Source organism: Calypte anna, chromosome 23 (genome assembly GCF_003957555.1).
Source record: "Calypte anna isolate BGI_N300 chromosome 23, bCalAnn1_v1.p, whole genome shotgun sequence".
Classification (NCBI taxonomy): domain Eukaryota; kingdom Metazoa; phylum Chordata; class Aves; order Apodiformes; family Trochilidae; genus Calypte; species Calypte anna.
In genome coordinates this window covers 2,176,957-2,197,728 of record NC_044268.1, presented here as the reverse complement: position 1 = coordinate 2,197,728, position 20,772 = coordinate 2,176,957, and the positions used below count along the sequence as shown (strand labels likewise).

Here is a 20,772-nt window from a genome sequence, read left to right as displayed (position 1 = left end):
TAATTATGGCCTGCAAACGAGTTTAATCAACTTAGGACATGCTGGGGCAGATCCTCAGTTGCAGTGAGTCATTATAAGAAAGTTCAGAGTCTTGGCATATGGGTTGTGTGAGTGAACACAATTACCCCACGTCAGCTGAGTCTGGGTAACTCTGTACCTGTGCTCCTTGCACACCCAGGCTGTGAGGTATGACATGTTTGTTTAAAACACCTTTGCTGATGTTTAAACTGTCTCAAATTACTTTATAAAAGCTTGAATTGCTTCAAGAACATGCATGCAGGCTGTTAAGATGTCTCAGCTGATGAGTGGCAACTTATTAAATTGTGTTGTCTTGGCTCTGTCTTGAAAAGCTTTGCAAAGTCATCAGATTTTGGGACGAGTCAGCTTGCTGTTTCTCACCACCCAGTGGATGTGTCTTGGATTCAGGTGCAGTTTCAAAGGGCACAGCTCACTAGGAAACAGCTGGGATGCAGAGGTGCTGTGCAGAAAAAGACAAAAACCCTCTTTAAAGAAAAACAAAACAATCCAGAAGCCATCACAGCTACAGTGAGGCACCATTGGAGGGACAGGAAAGTCTATTAGCAGTGTGTATATTATTATAAACTATCTGATGATTGTTAATAACACTTTGTGTTAATTCAATCTCCTGCATCTCAAAACAGAGGCTGAATTCCTGTGGACTGAAGCTTACAACACCCCAGTGAAGCCTGGTGACCATGGCACGGGTGGAGAGCAGCAGGCAGAGAACAGTTAAGTGCCTTACACAAGGGTGAATCAGCAGGAGGTTCAGGCACTGAACCTTTAAAGCTCAGTCCTCAGCTGATCCAAACTGGCACAGCTCCACAGCAAGTGGAAGGGCACAGACAATTACATCAGTTGTCTGCATGCAGAGCTGATTCCCAGCTCTGAGGTTGAGCCTCAAAACCCAGTGCCTGCTAGAGGTGGAATGTTCACCTGCCTTGGGCTTCTTGGCAGAAATTCCCTACAACCAGCCAAGGCATATCAGGTTTCTGGGATGAAAACTCATGGGATGCTCTGGGGGCTTTCTGTATCCAAGCTGGTGCTGTGAGAAGGCCAGGGCTGTCCCAGGGTTGGGGATGTGTCCATCCTCCCTTGGTGCTGATGGATGAATTAATGTGTGCTCCAGGTTCCCAACAGCTTGGGCACAGGATAGGAACCTGGCACAAAGCTGCAGCTCCTCACCAGAGAGGTTGGGTACAGACAGTTCCTGTGTCTTCTGGACCATCAAACATCACAAAAGTGCCCCAGACAAGCAGTTCCCCCTCTCCCTTGCAAATCTAACACAGCACTGATTTGGGTGCTGCAGTGGAGATCTCAGTCTCCCTAGCAATGGGTTGTAGAGTTTTCCCTGTACATCCCTGCTCTTTGTATTTCTTGGCACAGACCAAAACAGAACAATTCTTTTAGGAATAACTCTGAGAACTGTGAACCCAGAGCAGAGCAATGGTCTATGGAGTCCTCAAGTGCCCATATGGACTGAAGGAACTTTTAAACCCTGCTTGCTGGGTCTTACTGGGTTTTCACAACTGCCAGTCCCACAAATTAATTACTATTAATATTTTTCTTTTATTTCTCTCTTTGTGGCTCCAAACAGCTTTCATGGTAAATTACCATCAAAGTTTACAAATTTGGACAATGACTTCCTTCTTTTAAGCTTACACTTATTGATTCTGAAGTTTATGCTGATATTCTGGTTTATACAATAGGGGTGAAGCTCACAATCTCATTTTTCTTAATTATCTCATACATTTCCAGCCATCTTATTTGCCTTCTCTCTAAATTAGACATCTTCAGTGTTTTCAGTCTTTATTGGGACTCTAATGGGCTTATTTCTAAATTAAGTCTATTTCTGTGTGTCTATTCCTTTCTTTAGAGTTGAGGTGGCCAGAACTAAACACAGCATTCCAGCTGAAGGTGTGCCAGCAGCATAGATGATGGCATTACTGTGTTTCCTGGATTGTTGTTCAAACCATCACTTGCACCCCCAAATTTTATGCTTTAGCTGTAATTGTGCATTGAGGTTGATGTCTTCATTGTTTCAAAATGACAATCTTTTAATGCAAGGCTCTGGTTGCATGGAAAACTTGAGTATTTCTGAGGAGGAGGAAGATCACATTTCTCTGCTGTCTACATGGCAGTTTGTATGGACTGGGAGCCACAGAAAATCTAAAATGTCACCTGGGACACCTGAGACAGAGCTAATTAATTCAGTGTGTGGGCAGAATGCATTATTTGCAGTCACCACACCTTTCCTGATTCTGTTCTCTTTCTGGGCTTTTCAAAAAGAGGATTGGGCAGAATTCTATTTATAGAGCCAAATAAATCATAACCTGCCTGTGTCATACGTGCTGTCTCCAGCTTTTCAGGTATTGTGCAATGAAGTGCTGAATGCCTTTGGTAGTATTCCCTACTTCTGCCAATCCCAAAGAAAAAACAGTGGGGTTTGGGAAGTCTGGGACCATACAAGGTGAAAGACATAACTTTGTACTAGCATAAATGTGAAATTATTCCAGTATGGGGGATGAAAAGAGCTGAAGTTCATGATTTTTGAGAGCATTTTACCACTATGTGAACCTCATTAATTACCTTGTCTGAGAGTTACCTATGGGAAATACTCTGGAAGTTACTTAGTTCCTGTTCTGAGGATTTGAGAGCTGGATTCTGACAATGATAAGATGCCCCCCCAAAAACCAGCACAGACTCAACAGTGAGAGAAAGACACTAAGATACATGAGGCTCAAAGAGCAAGGCAATGTGGAGTTGAGAGTAAAGAGAGCTGTTTGGGCATTATTCCTCTCCTGGAAAGACACAAGACTGAGCTAAGCTTTTGCAGGATCAAGAAGGGGCATGAAAGATGCAGGGTTAAAAGTGGGGAAATGGAAGCCTGTGTAGGACAAGTGTTGGGCTGATTAAAAATCACCCTCCAGACAGACCCTGTGCTGATGGCCACAGAGCAGCAACCCTGGAGTGACTTTGTCTTCCTTAAGAAACTACCAGAAGGGAGAAGAATGGAGGCTTCTTGCTCTGCTTGGTCTTGCAAAAGAGTAGACTAGACAGAGAGGAACTGGTGGGAGTGGGCAGGCAGTGCTGTCTACTGGAAAAGATGCTGTTGATTTATAGTGAGATCATGGGCAAATCACTTCACCAGTCTCTTTTTCCACTGGAGCTGAACTGTTTCCTGCTACATGCACAGGCAAGTGTAATAGTGCTCCTGCAGTGGTAAAGATAATGAAACCCAAATATCTGCCACTTCCATGAAAACTGGGAGAGCATTGCAAGGAATCAGATCCCAGATCTCCAGTTCTTGTTATTTGAAGGTGTAATCCTTGTGGATTTGGCCTTCCCCATGAAATTATAAAGCAGATGGTCACAAATAATCATTTTCCATATATTTTTGCTTTGTAGGAGAATGCTTCAGGACAACCCAAAAACTGAGGCATGGGATGAAGCTTCAGCAGAGCTGCTCTGACTTACCTGGTGTTTCAAGTTATCCCCTGTGGGATACTCTTGGGATGCCAAACTTAGAGATGGAGATTTCTGAAGATGGGGTTGGAGGGCTTGTGCACGTGGAGAAGGCAGAGATTCTGAGCTATTTTTTACCAACTAGAAGCAGAACAGCCACTGCTCTGGTCTTCAGCCTGCATCACCAAGTGTCCCTGCCATGTGGAAGCCCTGCCACATGCATGAGGTTCTCCACCCTGTGCTCCAGGGATGAGAAGGTTGTGCTGAGGGAAGCAAGATTGGGCCAGTTTGCTAGAACTGGCTATTAAAGTTGCAGCAAAGCAGCTGATAAAAAACTGCATCTGCAAGCTGCATTCCCTGTTGCCCAGGCTTGGCTGACCAGCCTGCTGAGGCTTGGAATGCATCCCATGCTCAGCCCTGCTCTGTAAAGAGGAGTCACTCCTCTGGCAGCACGTTCCTGATGAGCACCTTCCAGGAGTGCACGTGTCAGGGAAACAGCTTCAGAGCCCTTCTCCCATCCTGTGCATCCAGCTCAGGGTTTGGCATGCCCAGCATCACCTCAGTGGTGTTGAAAGTTATTGGAGATCAGACATCTCCACACCCTTGGAAATTTACCTCTTGCTGAAGTGACTACACACCTCTGTGCCCTCTGAATGCTTCGAGGTGCTGAGTTGTGAGGGAAGTCCAACAGAACCACCTTGCAAAGTCCCGTGGTACCAGAATGGATGTTTGAAGACAGTGGTAAACTTTGCAGAGTTACAGGAGTGGGTCAGCTCAGCTGGTAGGTATTCTAGGTCAGGCAGTAAGGAGTAAATAAGCTCTTTACACTGCCTAAATTACAAGTAGGTAACCTTGACTGACCATCCTTCAACTATCCCTGACTACCCTGCTAAAGGAATGTGTTCCAAAATGGCCTCTGCTGACACAGTCAAGTGCTTTTGATGGAGGCAACTAAGTCAGCAGCCCCCAAACAGTCTGGTGTTAATGGACCTAATGCTTCCCCTCCCCTGCCTGCTGCAGCAACTTTTCTCTAGGGATAAAGCTTTAAGAAAGAATCAGCCAAGCCCTTGTGTAGCTTGTGGTTTGGCTCCCTGCCTGCTCCGCCCTTCAAGGAGGAAATTCTCAAAGGGAAGGGAGTGCTTTGGGAAGCCACCTTAAGACTCTGCCTCTGCTTTTTTAGTCAGAACTTAGCATCAGGTCATTGGGAACTCCTGGAAGCTGACCAGACAGACTGATGGCGCCTACAGAAGGCATTTAAGCAACTTCTCTACCTTGATCATTTTCCCTCATCTTTTGTCCTTTATGTCCTTGATTGCTGTTATTCAATCCTGAGATAATATTCTCCTGATATCACTGAGATGGGAGAGACAAGCAAGGAGGAAGAGATCAAAGGCAGGAGAAGAAAGAGAAGATGCCACAGGCAGAAGAAAGAGGGAAGATGCCAAATGCTTCCTTGATTTACCTGCTTTACATACCCAGAGCACAAAGTTTCAGGAATTTTTCGTGTATATAATTTTCAGAGTTCTGGGGCTACCACGTAGTCTCCAGACAGCAGGAGACTGCTAGCAGGGACCATGGGTTCCTCTTTCCACCAGCAGAGGAAGCAGCTGGAAGGCTGGATCCAGAAAGCCCAGGAGGCCCTTGGCACCTTTCAGTGTTGGCCGGACTTAAAAAAGAAACTGCTGAGTGCAGACTGGAGAAAGTCTGGTTTTAAAATATCTGTCTGCTCCCCTCTGCTGGCCAGACCGCAGAAGTACCAATAGAATTCCTACAAATCTGGGAATAATCAGGGAAAACAGCAGGAAAGAGAAGGAGTCATCCTGCACCACCACTACACACCCATTAACTCCGCTGCTCAGACTGAATTTGCTCCAGATTTTCAGAAGAAATGCAGTAGAAATGTGTCCTGGGGAGCTCAAAAAATGGGGCCAGGGCCACAGCTGTGTGGGTGAGAGATGGGGAGATCGTTCAGACAATCCCTGTGGAGCAATTTCAAGGTTTAAAGCAATAATATACCTTGACTGGTTTTTCTCATCCTGTTCCCAGTCGTGATTATAAAGTTGATTTAGCAGCCTTGACCTAAACTTAGGTGCTATCATTGTTACCAAACAAGATCATTATGAGTTGCAAAGAGATTCAAAGCAGTGTTGTTACTCACTTGGCTATACTGAGATCTCTGAGAATTAAATCCCTTTTTTTCCTGAGTTTGAGATTACTTCCCTATGGTGTTTATGAGGACTGGAGGAAATCTTGAAACCTACAAAGAAATGCCAGTAATAATTCTTAAGTATGGAGACACAGGAAAGAGGCAACTACAATGGCACTTTCATTTTATATAAATTGTGTAAGATAAAGGCAAATTGACATTTATGCAGTGTTCAGCAGTCATTTCTGCACTTAATTTCCCTGCTCAAGAATCAAAGGTGAAAAAAAAAAACAGTCCTTTGAAGGACTGCTGTTTATGAATGTGTTGTTAGGGTGACTGCTATTAAATCACTTCTGCATGTTGTCCTTAATTACTCAGTCATTTTAACAACTCACTCCATGGGACTCACCCTCTCTAAACTGAAAATCCGAGGGAGGACTCAGCACCCTGTGGTGAATTCCGGCCGTGGAGCTGCTGCTCGGTGCTACCCAAGAACCGGAGGCTGGGAATCAAAGCCTGTGTCTGGGACATGGCAACAACCCAGAGTTGGTGAGGTAGAAGCTACGACAGGTTTTCAAGTTTTTTGTTTCCACAGACACACCATGACAAAACCCACGGCCCCTCAGCTACTCAAACTTATTGCCACCAGATGCACAGGTGGAACGGGTTTGTTTTCTCCGCGCAGTCCCCTGAAGCATCCCCCGCCAGCTCTCTGTGCACAGGACGGGTGCTCGGGGGTCCGAGAAGGGGTGACAGGAGGCGGGAGGGGAGGGAGCCTGAGGGGGGAGCCTGAGGGGGGGAGCCTGAGGGAGGAGCCTGAGGTGAGAGTCTGAGGGGGGAGCCTGAGTTGGGAGCCTGAGGAGCGATCCTGAGGCGACTCCCGCAAGGGAGCTGCCGGAAGTGCGTCACCAGCCCGCCACTGGCGCGGGGCATGCCGGGATTGATGAGTGCCTCACCGACTGAGGCAGCGCCGTGCGGCCGGTACCGGGCTGACCCTACCGGTACCGCGCTCACCCTGCCGGTACCGGGCTGGCCCTGCCGATGCCTGACCGTGCGCATCGGGACGCTCCGGTCTTCAGTACCGGCGGCTGAGGCAACGTCCAACCCAGCTGCCGCCCAATGGCTGCGCCTGTTATTTTGCCGGCAGGCGCCCAATCACAGCCGAGCTCTCAGAGCCGCCGGTCGCGTCCTTTGATTAAGGTGGCGCCGAGGAGTTTCCGTGCGCATGCACCTTAAGGTGGCGGCGGCGGCGGGGACGACCCCACCGGGGTCCGGTGCGAGGGGGACGGGACGGGGGATGTGCCCCGCCGGGTGAGCGGGGGGTTCGGCCGCTGTGCGTGGAACCCCGGGCCGGGAAACGTCCCCTCCTCTCCACAGCACCGAGGCTCCGGGAGCGACACAGCCCCGCCCGCAAGGAGCGGCGGAACCCGGCTCCTCCCCGCGACCCTGCGACGGGTTCGGCCCCGAGGCCACGCCCGGCATCCCCCCCGGCAGCCATTCCCCGGTGGCAACCGCTGCCTGAACCCGGAGTGACAGGGCTGGCGGCAAATCGCAGGGGCCGGGCAAGGAGCGAAGGCGACGCTGGGCCGAGCCCCGGAGTTGGGGGCCGAAGGTGCGGGTGATGGGGGCCGAGCGGCGGGGGCGGAGCGCGGGGGCCGCTCCCTGAGGGAGGAGGAGGAGGTGAGTGCGGGGTTCTGCGAGGTTTTAATCGGGAACAAAGTGGTGCTGAGATCCGGCCCCGGGTAAGGCCGCTTGAAAGTCCCCCGGGGACACCCTCAACCGGGCTCGGCACTGCCCGGGAAGGGCTTCCTGAGGATGGAGGCGGCTTTGTCCCCCGCCTTCCCCGCACAACGGGGCTGATGATGTCCCCCGAGCCTTGTCCCCTCGGTGCTGGAGCACTGGGACAACCTCGGGGTTGTTGTAATAATCCCTCGTTGGCCCTTGCAGTTCGGGAGCTGAGCATGGGATGGGGGTTGCTACCTGAGGATGTGACCCCAGACCTGCTGAGCCCCAGCCATTTCATCTCTCTTTGAGGAGACCCAAAAAGACACTTGATCACACCCCTGCAGTGTTCACACCAACATCTCCCTCTGTACTGAAGGGTTTTTCCACCGGGATCCATTGCTGGGGGTCCTGGAGGTCTTTGGTCAAAGGAGCCACTCCAGTTTGTAAGGACCTGAGATGGGTTTGCTGGGAGCAGAGCTTTCCAGACACCTCCAAAGAGTCTGGCTCGAAGGATTTGTGCTTCCAAACTCTTCTTCGCAGCACTTACACTGAAATGACCTCAGTTTGCAGGCAGAGCAGCACTGGCACCCCCAGCACGTGGGGATGGTGTGACTGCTGTAATGAATGCTGTGTCCTGAACAGAGAAATGTGAAGCAGGGCTTGGAGGGCTTCAGAGGCTTTTTGATAAGAACTTTCCAAATGGCAAGGCCTGATGTTAAATGCCAGCTGAAGATGTCATGCTTGGGGCTGAGCCAGTGTGTAAAGCAAGGTCTGTGTGAGTTCTGTGATTCAGACTTTGGTGAGAAAGCATCTGAACTTTACTTTCCCTGCTGATATGTGCAGTGGTCAGTTTGATTGCAAGGACTTTTCTCCTTCAGGATTTTATTGCAAGTTTCAGACCATTGCGTTCATTTGATTTAATTCTTTTTTTTTTTCTCCCTCCCCTTAGCATCACCTTGGAGGAATTGCTGCCCCACTGATGGGCTGGAAATACTGTCTCATCTAAACTGCCAGCAGTGCTTGTCCTGTCTCAGTGCAGCCTGCTGGGGGGAGAAAAGCAGCAGGCAGGCTACAGAGAATGTTTTTTTTGTGCTTCACTGAACAGACAAAAGGAAATGGATATGAAGAAGTGCTACCAAGTTTCAGATGAGGTGGATGCAGCAGGGTTCAGGTCTCTTTAAAAAGAAGTTTCAGCATCAAAGAAAAGCAAACACGCCAATCAACCAAAATGGAAGGAGGCAACAGTCCAAATCTGCAACTTCAGCAGCTGCCATTGGCCACAGCAGCAGTTTCTGTGCAGCCACACACCGACTCCTTTTCTTACAAGGTCAGACCCCAGTCTATCCCTAGGAGGCCATAACTATTCCAGTGAGCTGAAAATGCCACTGTATTTTGGTTAATTTTTCTCAGAAAGTGTGTACTGTCTGTGCATTTATCCATGCCTGGAGATCCCAGTGCAATACATGCTGTGTATATAAGCAGTTAAAGAAAGAAAGAGAAATTTTGTCTCTGGAAAAGGCAGACAAAGTGCAGAATTCTGTTAGGAATTTTCAGACTAACCCATACATCAGTAACTAAGACCAGATGGTCTGGGCTGCTGCATATTCAGATGCTTTAATCTCAGGTGGCTCAGCCCATGGTCCTGCAGGGAGCCTGCAGCTGAGGCAGGATGTGTTGCTGTAGTTCCTCCCTGTGCTCCAACTGGAAATGGAGCCATTCCCAGACCAGGCTGTACAAAAGCTGATCCTGAATCTGGGCTGTACTCAGGGGCTTCTCAGCTGAGGCACCAACTCCTCTGAGTCTCCTGAAGTCCAACTGCTGAACCAGCTGCTGAGCTCTGGCTACATGTGTGGTCACACATTTTTCTGCCAACTTGACTGCCTGTTGTGGGAAAACAACTCGTGGTTTTGACTGAGGCTGCTTGGGTGGATCTTATTTTCATAAACCCTGATAAAAAGCTTCTTGTTCCACTGATAAGAACTTGAAACTTTTAAGTTCTTTTCTTACCGTGTATGAGAAAGTCAAGACATACCTAGTGTGGAGGGAGGCATGGGGATGTGAGCTCAGTTCTCCCAAATAAATCAGAGGGAGTACTTAGAGAAATGAAATGAGAAGTGGCATCTGATGAGTTCAGGGTGGTTGTTGGAAGAACTCAAAGGCTAAATGGGCTGACTCCTCCTCAGGCTCTTCTACTCTCTCCAAATGTATGCTTCCTTTGTGACTCAGCCTGCTTTACATCTTTTTTAATTCAAATTCTGTCTTCAGTGAGAATTCTTGCTGAGGTGGGAATGCTAATATGGAAGGGGTTGGGAGCCTGCTAGGAGGTGCTGTCAGTTGCCTTTTGCTTGGAATAACTGGTTGATATAAAAAGCAGCATAAAATCTGGGATAGTCAGGCTGCCTCCTCAAATGGGCTGAATTACCTCCTGAACCAGCAGATGCTGTAAGTGAAGAGGAGCAGAATAGTTCTTAAAATGTGACCCACAAGATGCAGAGGTTACTGATCCACCCTCTGCTGGATTTCAGGGCAAGGGATGTTTTATGAAAAGAGTGTTTCAGAGGGAAGAACAAGTGAACCTGTCATTGTGTTTAGCTTTATCTTTTTCCCCTCTGAGAAACTGCTTGGAATGCAAATATATGCACAGTAGTTTCTCTTGTAGAAAGTGTCTGTTAAGGAAGGGTTTGTCTTTCACTTGTGTTTCACAGATTTGGAACACAGCCCCAGGGAACTTCACTGAACTGCCCTAGATCCCATAGAAAGAGACAAAGATAAACAGATTTTATTGATTTAGGAGCTGTTTTGAAAGACTGCTCTTTTCCAGGTTGTGCAAAAAGCTCCAATTTCCTTCAGGGTTCAGTGGCTAAATTTAATACCTGTGTGTTTACTTTGTTTTTCCAGGAGAACTTGATTGGTGCATTACTGGCTATTTTTGGCCATCTTGTTATCAGTATTGCACTCAACCTCCAGGTGAGTATCATGAAGCAAATATTGATCCTGCCTCAAGCATCCTGCATTAAAAAGCATCAAGCAGACCAGAGATTCTTTGCCTTTGTTTTGTTGTTTTTTTTTAGAAATACAGCCACATCCGACTGGCAGGTTCCAAAGACCCCCGAGCCTACTTCAAAACCAAGACATGGTGGTGTGGGCTGTTCCTGCTGGTGCTGGGTGAACTGGGAGTGTTTTCCTCTTATGCCTTTGCTCCTCTTTCACTGATTGTGCCACTCAGTGCAGTCTCAGTTATAGGTAAGGCAGAAAGAGGGAAAAGTCTGTGTGTGTTCCAGTGTGTGATTGCTGCTCACTGGACTAATACACAACTCATTGTTTCTCCCCTGTTCCCCCCCTTTTTTTTTTCATAGCTAGTGCAATCATAGGAATTATATTTATTAAAGAAAAATGGAAGCCCAAGGATTTTTTGAGTAAGTTTCACAATTTCTTTTCATTTTTCCCTCTCTGTTTACAAACTGTCCAACACTTAGCATGGTCTCTCAAGAGCCAGAGGGATGGCAGGATCTCCATTAGCTATAGTACCTCTTCAAAGAAATGTAGCATTTCATCCACTGTTAAAAATGGATTTTGTGGGGGCTTTTTTTTGACTTGTAGCTGAATCTCCCAGATTTTAGAAATATGTGGGAATGGTTTGTTTGCAGGATTTGAGAATCATGGTTCTCCAGGCTGAAGCTGCAGCCTAGGGCCTTGAATGCAAGTGAACCAGCTGAATTTTATACATGGACAAGTATGAGCTGAGTGTGTTCATTCTCCCATTTCCTAGAAGATGGGTTGTGGGCAGTGCCAGGCAGGAGAAGCCCCAGATCTAGAACTTGTAGCTCCTGGCTTTTTAGCAGATGCTACCTGGTATGGGCTTTTTTATTTTTTTCCCTCAACTTGCAGCACACAGATTGCCTACAGCCTTTTTTGGTTCTAATATTTTCAAAGTGGGGTGTGAAGGGCAGAGGAATGTGCACAATGTCATTCATGGTGATCTTAATTCCTTACATCCACACTAACCCACTGACTTTGTTCTCTCTTTTTTCTTCTCCTTTGCTTGCCAAAGGACGTTATGTTTTGTCCTTTGTAGGCTGTGGTTTGGCAATTGTTGGAACTTATCTGCTGATAACATTTGGACCTAACAGTCATGAGAAGATGACAGGAGAAAACATCACTCGGCATTTAGTGAGCTGGCCATTTCTGTTGTACATGGTAAGATGGCCCATAAAGCATGGGACAGTTTTTGTCCTCTATGCCTCCTTGGGAGTTTCATTTGGAGCATTATTTTTCCTTAGGTTTATTATCAACATTCCTTGGACTTGCTAATGAGCCTGTGCCAGCTTTTTCCTGGGGTCACTCCCATGCTGCATGTACGATGTGGAACTCTCCCATTCTTATCCTGAATTATTCTGTTAGGACTTAAATATCTTGCCCTGAGAAGTTTTAAAATAGGTTGCTCTGTCCCTGCTGTGGCAGCAGTACTGATGGAAGCTGAGAGCAACTGCTCCAGAGGTGTCCAAATTCTGTGCTTGCGTCTGGGCTTTTCCTGCTCTGACTTCCTCTGGAGCTATCAGTCTCTCATTTAAGAAGACTATGAGAAAAAAAAAAGGCAGAAAAAATTAGTAGGATTTAACAAACATCTTTAAGTACTTAAAGTGCAGCTTACAACCAATTAAAGACCTCATAAACATGAGAACATAAACAAGATCAAAAAATTCCTGCATATTATAAAATGATTTGCCTTAGAGTGGCTTCTGTGAAGAGATGAGCTATGCTTTGCAGCAGAAAACATTATTCTGTAAAGGCAACTGCTCCAGAGGTGTCCAAATTCTATGCTTACCTCTGGGCTTTTCCTACTCTGATTTCCTCTGGAGCCATCAGTCTCTCACTGAAAAATCTGTGAAATCTCTTGGCTTTTACTGGAGATGAGTTTAGCCCTTAAAGATGTGTACTGCAGGGATCACTGGAAGAACCTTGTTACAGGAAATGGGCTGAGGTCTCTGATGTGAATATTCAGTCAGGATTATGTGAACTGCAGCTTTACTGTGAATGTAATGTCAAAAGTGTCCCACATTTCCTGTTCTGCAAGAAGCAACTGAATATCTCATCTGATTATAATTTAAGATTATGCAGAACTTGATCTGTGATTGAGTGAGATCCTCATTTACCTTCAGTTTGCCCTTTTGTGTAGTTCTAATGTTTGACTGGCTCAGAACCCCATTTATTGCCAACCCCATACATGCTGCATCTTTTAATATTCTCATTTCTATCTTTTGTAGCTTGTGGAGATCATTATATTCTGCCTGCTACTGTATTTTTACAAGGAGAGAAATGCAAACTACATTGTAGTTATTCTGTTGCTAGTAGCTTTGCTGGGTAAGTTGATATGAGCTTCTAAGATGTAACTCTGGCTTGTAGGAGTAAACTGAGTCATCTGTGGCTTATAGGGAATTATATTGACCTGATCAGTGTCATAAAATGCACCAGTCCACTCCAGAAATGGTACTACAAATTAGATAAAGCTAATACCTTGCAGTGGTGTTTAGTATCTTTGCAAGTGATCTTTGAGCAATGAAGAGTTATTTCCCACAAGGATGATGAACCTACAGAAAGTGCAAGGTATTTATTAGTGTTCTAGATTTGAAGCTGTGCAAGCAAAGCATGGGATGGTGTCTTATCGTGTCAGTGGATGATTTGGTGGCTAAAAGAGAGAATTTGACCTACAAGAATCTTTTTGGCTCTGGGAAGATTTGCTGCATGGCTAAAGAAATGAGAAATACTCTGCTATGCCAGCATCTCCCTCTTTAAGTTGGGAGAGCCTCTGGGCATGGGGTCAAATGATGCTTTTTGATGATTTCTTGAAGGTCAGCGTGGTGAAGTTGTTGGGAATAAAACTGGCAGAGTTGGGGCTGAAGTATTCAGTTTCCATCCCTTGTTTGCCCTGGTGAAAGAAGGCTTCAAGTTCTTGCAGATCTGGGGTTTGTTTGCAGAGTTCCTGTCCCATGAGCATGTGTCAGTGTTTCAGCTGCATCTTGGGGGCTGTTCACAGGTTCCATGACTGCTGTGACAGTGAAGGCTGTGGCAGGAATGATTGTTGTCTCCATCCAAGGAAACTTACAACTCGACTACCCCATATTTTACATCATGTTGGTGTGCATGATTGCTACAGCCATCTTCCAAGCAACGTAAGACATTAACTCTCTTTTTGTCTCTAAGACCTGGCCCTGGTAACTGCTTCACACTGTGCACATCCTTCCCAAATCAACCTCTTGTCTGTTGTTATATTGCAGGTTTTTAGCTCAAGCCTCCCAGCTCTATGACTCCTCTCAGATTGCCAGCACCAGCTATATCCTGTCCACTACTGTAGCCATCACAGCAGGTAAGAGTCCAGAAAAATCAGTGTGCTGGTCCTTCCTGAAGGCTGAGCATGCTCTTAGATGGACCTCTGGAAGACAGAACTTGAATACACAGCTACAACTTCTCACTGTGTAATTTTATCTAAATTTTGTTAGAAGGGTTATAAACACATTTGCTTCCCCTGTACAGAGGTGTTACAATTCTCTCTTCCTGATAGTCTAGCATGCAGCTACTATTTTAGACACTTCTCTTTCTGAACAGTTTACTCCAATGTCAACCCTGCCCACACAGGAATAGTTTTGTACAAAGATGAAGCATTTTAACTTACCTTAGGCTTCAACCCTGATGAGCAGCCTTTAGAAGGCTGTTCTAGACAGAGGAGCAAAACTGGGAAAAACAAACAAAACCCCCAAAACCTTAAGACAGAAGAAAGTGCATCTGCTTGACAGTGACAAATATGAGCTGTGTAAACAGTAATGCTCTGTGAGGTATATGAGGGCAATAGCTTCCCCTCTAAATTACAGATTTAATGCTCTTCAGTGTCATCAGAGTATGACCTGCTGTATGGCTAATGGTTATTTCCAAGCTGTGTGCTACCCCAGTGTGGAAAGATTTGCTGTGCTGCTGGACAAATTTTCTTGCATCTGTGTTAGTTACACAAATATAACTATTATATTTAACATAACTATTATATTTAATATAAATATTATATTTAATATAACTATTATATATATTGTCGCTTTATTCTGGTAGTGAAATTCTCAAAGATCTGTCAATAGTGTTAAAGTAAAAACCAGGTCACCATTTCCTATTTTAAGATTGTTAAAAAACCACAAAGGTGCTGACTATAAAGATAGGAATTTGACATGGTTTGGTTTGGGGGAGGACTAATGCTGGAGCTGTAGCACTGATGGCTCATATAAGTTGGGAAGAATGGTGTCATGAGTTTCTTTTTAAGAAAGCAACTGTTTTCTGTTTTCTTTTTAAGGAGCAACTTTTTATTTGGACTTCACTGGTGAAGATGTTCTCCATATATGTATGTTTGCACTTGGGTAAGTGTTTCAAGTTTCTTTAATGGAAAGCTAGATAGTATTACTTCATATGACTTAAATTTTTAAAAATACCTACCTGTCACTCAAGATATATTGGAGGTACATATTGTCTTGGAGAGGAGGACAAACTTAAACCACTTTCTCTGTTAGACAATGGCCTGTAGAGCTCAGTCTTTTATCTGAGTGATGATGGATGCTCTAGAGGAATTGTGTAATGCAAGGTTACACATAATTGTACAACGTTAAACATTAAATCCCTTACTGCCTGTACTGGAATCCTGTTTCTTAGGGCATGGGCACTCACACAATGCAGATATGATCAGTAAAACATGGGCTGTGTAATTCAGTATTGAATCCTGGTACAGTGTCTTGCTGTGATTACCTTTTCATAATCATGGGACATTCTGAAATGTCTTTCAGGTTAGTACAGGAAAAAAAAAACCACAATTGGGAGATTAATGTTATGAGCTGTGCCTTTCTCTGTCAACATGCTGTAAAAATCAAGCTTGACTGTTAAGTGTTTACCTATGGGAAGCCTCTCAAAAGGTTAGGCTGCTATAGCCTGGAAATTCATCAAAGAAAACCAACTTTTGATTTGCTTCCTTTCCCTTTTAGCTAGTCAAGGTTAATTAATGAATGTGAAAACTCTTTGTTTTGATAAAGATGGAACTGATCTGATGACTGGGTGGATTTCAGTCCTGTAGAAGAGGGTTATTCAGTTTAGACAGTTCCCTGTCAGTTTGACTTCACCATTCTTTTGCTTCCAGTTCTAAAATTTCTCTGGTACTACATGATGGGCACCTAGAAGAAGCAACATCCAGTATTGGCTCCTCTCCCTTTTCACAGTTACCTCAGTGGATCTTGTTTTCTCTCTCAGGTGCCTCATAGCATTTCTAGGAGTCTTCCTGATCACAAGAAACAGGAAGAAACCTGTACCATTCGAACCTTACATATCAATGGATGCTATGCCAGGTAACAGAAAAGCTATGGTGGATTTTCAGCCTTTCTCTTGTAAGTGTTGGGCTTCCCAGTGGAAGGTGAAGCTTTGGGCTCTGTTAAGTTAATCCAGATGTCTCAGTCAGCTGTGGTGGTTTCTGGTTTTCCCTTCTCTTGTTTGTTTGTTTGTTGCTTGTGAGGGATATGTCCCTGTTTTGCATGGAGCAGAAATGGGGTGATGTCCCACTTAGATGTCACTTTATCCTGGTTCCTCTGACACCAGGAGGATGTCACATTGTGTCAGAACAGACTTCTGCAGTTGGCTGCTGTCTGGGAAGATGAAGCAGTTTTGAGCCTCAGCTTGGGCTGGGTTCATCACCCAGCAGGAAGAATTGATTCCTGGGGAAGGCTGAAGTATGCAGCAAGAGGTAGAGTCAGGGGGAGCCCAAATTTCTTTCAGGAAGTACAGCTAGTCTCTCTCTTTTTGGGGAACTGTGTAGAAATGTGCAGCACTTGAGAAATAACTTGCTGCCATCCCTCATTCACTTGAAGCTTATTTCTCCATTAGTTGATTTAGTGCTAAGCAGAAAAACCATGATGCCTTTCATTTAACACTCAATGAGTTGCATATCACAAACACTTTAATTTACTGATTTAACAGAGTGCAGGAAGAATGCACTTTTCTTCCTAAGCACTGAATCTCTGCTTTTGCTCTTTTCAGGCATGCAGAACATGCATGATAAAGGGATTGCAGTTCAGCCTGACCTCAAAGCTTCTTTTTCCTATGGTGCCCTAGAGAACAATGACAACATGCCAGAAATTTACACTCCAGCTACACTGCCCATCGTGCAGGAGCAGCATGGTTCCAAAGGAGTTTCTGCTCCACCTTACCGGGTGCTGGAGCACAGCAAGAAGGAGTGAGTGACCTTTAAGGAACTGATTTGAATCAGCAGAAGTAGGACCTTTATTTATTTCCCCATTAAAACATAAGCCAGTGTAAAGCCAACCTTGATACGATTTAAAGCTCGTCTCAAACTTCACTTTCAAGGCTGATTATTAAAATAAACAACTCTCTACAGTTGAGAAGTTGAAAGAAACACTGAATAACTCACAGTTCTCCATTGAAAGCTGCTGCCTGGAAGCATGAAATGGTGAGTGCAGCATCATGGCAGCATGAAAACCCTGAGATCACAGAACTGTGGGAAGAGAAGTGACAGTGCAATTTTCAGTCCTGCTGGGAACGAGTTTGATCTCCAAACAGTTTTTTTTAAGAGTTGGTCGCAGAGAGAGGAGGGCAGGATTGAAACCTTTCATCTACAGAGACTGTGGTGGGTTTCCAGAAATGCTTTCAATCCTCCTGTCTCTAGTGTGACCACCAAACTACCTTAACATGGCAATAAATACAATAGTTTTCAAGCATGAGCACTGACACTGTGTCTTTAGAGCAGCATAATTGATTAGAGTTAGCAAGCTACATTATTCCTTCAAAATATGAATCTTGGGCACTTCCTTTACAACTTTTCTCTAGCTAGTGTTGAACATCTTCACTGAGAATGGGAATTGTTCTTCCAGCACCACTGGTAGCTGAGAACAAAGCTTATTTGCTTGTTTTCTGGTTTCATAGCAGGAGCTTCAGGTTGGATTAAATGGTGCAGGGGGAACACTGTTAAGTGTGAGAAGAAGAAGAAATGAGAACTGTAATGTGATTGGTAGCTGGTGGAATTTTTTGTGGTTCTTGATGAGGTCATAATTCTCTGTCACTTATTTTCTTACTGGTTAAGGCAGGATTTCACTAACTTTGTTTAGTGGTCTTAAACACTTAAAGGTCTTGACATTCCTTAGGTTAAAAGTTTGGTCTAAATGGTGTAGGCTGGGATCCCCTCCCTTTTTTTTTCTTAAAAAAGGATACTAGTCTGACCTAAGCAAAAAAAAAAAAAAGTGTGCACAGTCCAGCACTCAGTGAGGACTGTAAGAATAATGGGACATTGTGTACTTATGATATTTATCTTTCCAGCTTCCAAGAGATGGCTTGAAGCTGATATGAGGGGAGAATAGACACAAGGGAGGGGAACTTGTCAAATGAAAAGGGCAAAGTACAACATTTCCTGGCATATGCAAGTTATGCTGGCACTTGAGATCATCTTCTCCAAAAGCTTTTATTTTGCTGGGAAACAGAATTTTAAGTCTCTTTGGTGTGTTTTGGACTGTATGGGTAGTAGAGTGTCTCCTGAACTTTAGGAGACTTTGTTTGAGATGAATAGTGCTTGTGTTCTGTGCATTTTTAAGTGGCTGCTCTGATACCAAGGCATTTAGGAGGATTTGGGGACTTGTAACAGTGGCTTTTTACATTTTTATTTATTTATTTTAAATTGACTTAGGGCCAGTTTCTGTTCCCACTACCAAAAATTCCCAAGAACTCAATTGATTTGTATATAGTTACCCCAGGTTCTTGCTGTTATATATGTCAACAGGACTGTTCTTTTGCAGATGTTTGCTTTGCCAGCTGTGAATAATAATTTAATCTAGAAACAGCTGAGATGGCTTTAACATTTTTGTGCATCTTAGAAAAATCAGAACCTTTCCCCCTGCAAAGAGGAGATGCCTGGTGTCTGTATGTGGACCTAAATGTGAAATTTCTTCACCAATCTGGCATGTCTGCAAAATCCAGATCTTATCAGGGGCAGCTCATACACTGCAGCTTATGAAACCTCAAGAAATAACAGCTTTTCTTTTCCCCTCAATACTTTTTGTGTTTAAGTAAGATAACAATGCTAATGGGCTAATACTGCCAGAACATCCATCTTGTTGGAGTTGCAGTGACACTGATTTACTACCTTTTGGTTTTGTATCCCTGGCAATCAATTGTGAATTTATGTGCAGCTTTTGTTCATTAACAATACAAACCAAAGCACTACAGGGGAGGTTGAATGGGAAGGGTACAAGAATGCTGGCTTGCCTTATCTCTCCCCTTTTAATCAGTGAGGCAGTGGCTGTTTTGACCTATTAGCTCTGAAACTGCAGAAACAGACTGATTTAAAACAAGCTGTGCTAACCCATGTATTGCTACAAAATCCACTTCTTTCACAGCAGTAAGAAGTGTGTTTAACTATTACAGATGTTGCTGTAGCATTTAAAATCTGCCCTTGACTGACGTGCAGGCTTTATTGCCAGGAAGTGGTTGTTCAGAGCCATCCTGAGAAGGGCAGGGCACAGCAAACAGCAGAGTGCACCTTGATTTCCAAGTGTGCAGCATTAAGAGCTGAAAAAGTGTGCCCAAAACCCAACTGACTTGCTGTCTCCTTTACTGAACTGGTAGGATAGCTCCTTGACTCTATCTCCCAGCTTCCTTATCAAATGTGAACTGACATCTGTTGCCTCCACACCATGTGGCTTTTCAGTGCACCAGAGCACTTAATACCTCCTGAGTGTCTCTCTTACATGTAACTTAATGCTGTGGAATACAACTCCTGTGTTTGGCTGAATGTACAAAACAATCTGCCCACAATGTTCTCTTGTTCACATCAAAATGTGTAAATAAATTGAGCTTTACAGGATTGGATCATAAGGAAACCTGCTTAATTTTTCATGAGCACTGTTGCATGTCTATTCTATTTGTCTTTTAGGGTAAGACCTTTGGAAATGAAACTGAATAAAACATTTTGGTAAAATCTATAGAATTCTGGCCTGCTCCATACTCTTGGTTATAACTTTCAGCAGATGTAAATATCTTGAGAAAAGTTAAGGCAGAGTTTAATTTACTACCAAATGTCCTGTGTGCATTTGAAGAACTTGTCTTTTTAAACAGGATGCTTGTAAATGAAGAACAGATTGCTACAACTCATGTCTGGGCCTGCAGCATTACTAATCCTTGCTGTTTTACCTGAGTCTCCCAAGTTTTTGCTGTTGGTTTTAGGAATCATGCAATTTACTTTAAAAATCTTAGTTTTGTGGGGTTTAAAAAAAAACAACAAATCTTAGCATTCACAGTTTCGGGGAAGAGATTGAAGATGTGATCCAAGTATAGGAGAGGGGGATGATGATCCAAGATGAGCCAAATGACAAACCCAAAAGCATTATTCTCTTGGTGGCCTGACTCATGATTTTTGCATGCCTGCCAGCCAACTCACTACTGAAAGTGAGACACCAGCACCTTTCTGAGACAGCAAAAACCTCTCTTGTTAGTTGGGAACACTACACTGTAGGGGCTGTCATCCTTCAAACAGAGGATCTCCCGTCTTTGATTGCAGGAGCAGACAGCTCAAAGGCATTTCCTAACAATGTCATTACAGCATACAAACAGCCATAAATTAAGAATACTGATAACCTGGCTTAATCGAATGCTTGCCAACCTAATTAACACTCAGCAGATGGGTTTCAGGCCAGGGGGATAAGCAGAAGTTAACCCCCAGGATACTCTTAATTAAATGTATCTCTTGGGGTCCCAAACCACAAATGGAGAAAACCCAAAAGAGCAGTTTTAACACCAAAGTTAACACCACAGATGTCCCTGGAAATGAGTATTAAACACTGACTTGCACTTTCAGCAGCAGCAGCATACCTAAACTCCAGAGGCTCTGCTAAATGTAATATTTTGCTAACATACATCATTTAAAGGTTAGTTTGTTGTAGGAGACATCTGTGGATGGGAAGAGGTGGCAATCAAGGCAGCTGTCAGGGTCATTACTAAGATACATTTTACAGAAGAGGTGCTACTACAAAAAGAGGATTTAAAATACCCCTGAAAATGGATACAAATCTTGGGTGCTTGTGATATTGCAATATATTGCTGGGCAGGGGGAAAAATGTGGTATTGACGATCTGAAGTATGTGATTGCAGCAAGGAAAGGCCAAGGTAATTGAGCCTAATCAATTCTTTTCTAAATTTGCACTGTATCTAAATCACAGAATCTCTTACCCAGATGAGTAAGAATCACCTTACCTTTCTAGAAATTAATTCTGCTGTGTCCTGTTGTCTTATGAGGGAAAGATCTGCAATGTGAACAAATCACAAGCCTGGTAAATGTCACCAGCTTAGTGTTACTTTCTGCGTTTTTTTCTCTACCTAAAATTCAGAAAAAAACCCACATT

The 20,772-nt window shown here is 44.4% G+C and overlaps 1 protein-coding gene across 6 annotated transcripts; it reads left to right on the top strand.

The window, feature by feature from the left end:
- The first annotated feature begins 6,566 nt into the window (after nucleotides 1-6,566).
- NIPAL3 (NIPA like domain containing 3) lies at nucleotides 6,567-19,350 on the top strand. 6 transcript variants are annotated; one of them, XM_030464411.1, is made up of 12 exons: nucleotides 6,567-7,309; nucleotides 8,304-8,681; nucleotides 10,253-10,321; nucleotides 10,426-10,597; nucleotides 10,711-10,770; nucleotides 11,406-11,551; nucleotides 12,619-12,715; nucleotides 13,389-13,524; nucleotides 13,630-13,718; nucleotides 14,685-14,748; nucleotides 15,626-15,720; nucleotides 16,406-19,350. In XM_030464411.1, exons 2-12 carry the CDS (start codon nucleotides 8,583-8,585, stop codon nucleotides 16,603-16,605), a joined length of 1,227 nt encoding a protein of 408 aa, XP_030320271.1. In that variant the 5' UTR covers nucleotides 6,567-7,309; nucleotides 8,304-8,582; the 3' UTR covers nucleotides 16,606-19,350. The 6 variants fall into 6 exon arrangements, with proteins under 6 accessions (XP_030320271.1, XP_008499789.1, XP_030320272.1 ...); XM_008501567.2 differs by having other exon boundaries at nucleotides 6,957-7,241; nucleotides 8,460-8,681; XM_030464412.1 differs by having other exon boundaries at nucleotides 6,957-7,241.
- Nucleotides 19,351-20,772: the final 1,422 nt, after the last annotated feature.

What these genes read in the sequence shown, in the direction of transcription:
- NIPAL3 (XM_030464411.1), top strand. Translation starts at nt 8,583, where the DNA reads ATGGAAGGAGGCAACAGTCCAAATCTGCAACTTCAGCAGCTGCCATTG. An exon ending in ATATGTATGTTTGCACTTGG is followed by an intron (nt 14,749 to 15,625) that starts GTAAGTGTTTCA and finishes TTTCTCTCTCAG; the next exon opens with GTGCCTCATAGCATTTCTAG. An exon ending in ATCAATGGATGCTATGCCAG is followed by an intron (nt 15,721 to 16,405) that starts GTAACAGAAAAG and finishes TGCTCTTTTCAG; the next exon opens with GCATGCAGAACATGCATGAT.